Source organism: Poecilia formosa, unplaced genomic scaffold (genome assembly GCF_000485575.1).
Source record: "Poecilia formosa unplaced genomic scaffold, Poecilia_formosa-5.1.2 Scaffold240, whole genome shotgun sequence".
Lineage (NCBI taxonomy): Eukaryota > Metazoa > Chordata > Actinopteri > Cyprinodontiformes > Poeciliidae > Poecilia > Poecilia formosa.
In genome coordinates this window covers 165,244-168,195 of record NW_006800179.1, presented here as the reverse complement: position 1 = coordinate 168,195, position 2,952 = coordinate 165,244, and the positions used below count along the sequence as shown (strand labels likewise).

Here is a 2,952-nt window from a genome sequence, read left to right as displayed (position 1 = left end):
GTGTGTGTGTGTGTGTGTGTGTGCGCGCCGTTGGAGAGCTTTATCTCTGCACATGCTCAGTCTGCACCGCGGCTCTCTGACTCCCTCCAGCCTCATTCAGTCTTTATATCAGGACTAACGACGTTTCTGCTCACTGTTAGAAACTTTATTAACTCTTAAAATAAATCATGTTTAGTGAAATTTGCTGATTGTCTGTACTGTAAAACAACTGAAGTCCTTTTACTGCAGGCTGGATCTGATGTGCTGCAGCGACATCTGCTGGTCAAACTCCTGCACTGTTAAACCATTTATGACTAAATAACTTTTGGTCATTTCTTAGTATTTTTAAAATAAATGTTCATCTTATTTTTGTAATAACTATGCCTTCAGTATTTTTATTAAGCAAACCAAGAGTCAATATTTTGTAGTAAATTGATGGAAAAATCACTTTTTTTGTTTCAAATTGTCTTTAAAAATTTATAAGCCCCCAAATTAGCTCCATAATATCTTTTTAATCTTTATTAAGCTATTTTTTAGTCGTTTCTAAGAAACTTTATGACCTTTGAGCACCGCTGTATGAAATGCTCTGGTAGTTGGTTGGAATCCAGAAATTGACAAACTGCTTCTCTGTTTCCTCTGTTTCAGAAGGAGCTGAGTCTTCCCAGAAGAGGCAGCTTGTAAGTACCTGAAACCTTTCATCCAATCAGAGCCGAGTTCTCACCTGGAGAGAAGCAACGAGCCAATCAGACTTCGGCTTTAGGTGTCACTGGTTAATCTTTGCTGCTTGTTCAGGTCGCCTCCTGCTGGAGGTTCAGGTGAAGCGCAGGAACAGCTGCAGCTCCTTCTGCAGGTCTATTTATATCAGGTGTGTGCGTGTGTGTGCGCGCTTGTGTGTGCGTGTGTGTGTGTGTTGCTGGTAAGGTTCTGTGTGTTTTGGACCTGCAGGATCCAGATGGTTTCCAGGAACGTTCCTGGCTCTGTCTGAAGTGATTCCCATCATGAAAAGGATTTAATTTATTTTAGGATTTTTATAATCTGGAAACAAAACCAGACTTCCTTTGCTCTGTACTTCATTCATTCACCGTTTCCTCTCTTGCTTCCTTCCTTCACTCCTTACTTCCTCATGTTTTCTCCTTCTTTCCTTCCTGCTGTCCTTCCTTACTTTCAGCTTCCTGGTTCTTCCTGATTTCATATTAAAAGCCTGTATGGGGCTAAATCAGGGCCAGAAAGTCTGCTTTAACCCAAAAGTCCTGTTGGTCAATCTGAACTTCCTGTTGGTGAAGCTGAACTTCCTGTTTATTTCAGGGTTTCTCCCTGTTAGAGCTGCTGATGTTGTAGCAGCTACAGGGGCCCCTCAGTCAGATTCTGCCCCAGGCCTCATCAGCCTTGGACCGGCCCTGCATGATGATTTAAATCTGCAGAGATGAGCAACAAACAGGAGATTTAATTCAGTGCTGCTAATGTGGCTTTAGCAGCTCTGACTTTTAGTTTCTGTTGAGTTTTAATAAGAATCACAGAAACTGTTTTGGTTGCTGGAGTTTATGGGACGAGTTTTTCTGATCTTCATGCGTCTTACCTCTGACTGACTAAGTACACAAAGCATTTGATACAATTTGATGCTTTGTGTAACGGGGAAAATAATAATAAAATAACATAAAACCAGCGATAAGCGTGACTACAAGGCTAAAGCTCCTCACCGGGCTGCATGACGAGGTTAGCACTGGTTCGTTAGCCGCTAACGCTCCGACCAACCAGGACACAGACATGAACTTTACTGGGCAGACAGCGCCACACGCTGGGCAGCATGTTGAGATGGAAACGCTGCATAATTCTTTGTTCACAAATATAAATCAGTGAAGCATGGCGGGCTGCCAGGCTTACAATACACTGGGAGAAACCCTGTTGTTTTGATACTTTTGGTACCATTTTATCTCCACTTTTATATTTCAAGCATATTCAAACTATAATTTTACTGCAGCGTAAATGAAGCATCTTTTTATATAAATCCAATGCAGTCCAATAGAATCACTTAAGGACTCCAGAACCATCCAAAACTTAATTTCACTAACTTAATTAAAAAAAAAATATTAAATTTCATTTTGATTTCTAAAAATGAGAATTTGTAGCCAACAACTAATATTAATTATCTTTAAAATAGATAAAATAAATTATGCCAAAAATATCAAACCATGAAAAACAAACTGGCTATAATTTTTTTTAATACAAGTTATTTTTATTAAAAAGAAAATAAACACAAAAATATGAACATATTTGTCCCAATAATTTCCACCAGCTCTGTTGTCTGTTTTACAGTGTAATAAAACTTTCACAGTAAATTCCAGTTAAATAACGATAAATGTAAATGTTTTTAAAGACTTTCTTCAGATTGTTAAAGCCAGATGGTTTCAGAGGAAACCTGTTGGACCCGACCCGGCCCGGCCCGGCCCCCCTCCTCTCTCTGTCCTCTGGTCGCTGCAGACAGCAGAGCGTTAGCCGCTAGCAGAGGGATTAACCTGACAGCTGCAGCAGGATCGGCGCTCCGGTTCTGGGAACATGAAGGGAACCGGGTCGGCGCTGCTCCTCTCGGTCCGGACGTCTCCTCCATGAAGGTTTTGGGTCGGGTTTCGCCTTCAGGGGAGGAACCGCTCTCGGATTTTATCTGACGTTTGGAACAGGATGTGGATTATTCCAGAACAAACGGGGAAATCCGAAATGGGATTCATGGAGCAAACTGGCTGCTGAGAATAATCTGCTGTGGATACAGGTTCTGGATTAGGATTCAGAAACCCAAAGGAACGTTTCACCCCGAGAAGTGTGTGTAAGTGTGTGTGTGTGTGTGTGTGTGTGTGACATAACTCTGAGGTCATCCCTTTAAACGGAGATCAGGACGGACAGATGAGCGGCTCCACACTGCTGGATTATCACAGATTACAGCTCAGCCTTTTGTCCCAGAACACGAGATGAAGAGGAGGA

General features: G+C 41.7%; 1 protein-coding gene across 15 annotated transcripts in view; it reads left to right on the top strand.

The window, feature by feature from the left end:
* The window catches only part of mast2 (microtubule associated serine/threonine kinase 2), a 77,678-nt gene that overhangs the window by 42,897 nt on the left and 31,829 nt on the right, over nucleotides 1-2,952 (top strand). For all 15 annotated transcript variants that reach the window (XM_016680331.1, XM_016680328.1, XM_016680334.1 and 12 more), the window contains one exon: nucleotides 625-656. In XM_016680331.1, the coding sequence (XP_016535817.1) occupies nucleotides 625-656 (32 nt within the window). The remainder of the gene's footprint in view (nucleotides 1-624; nucleotides 657-2,952) is intronic.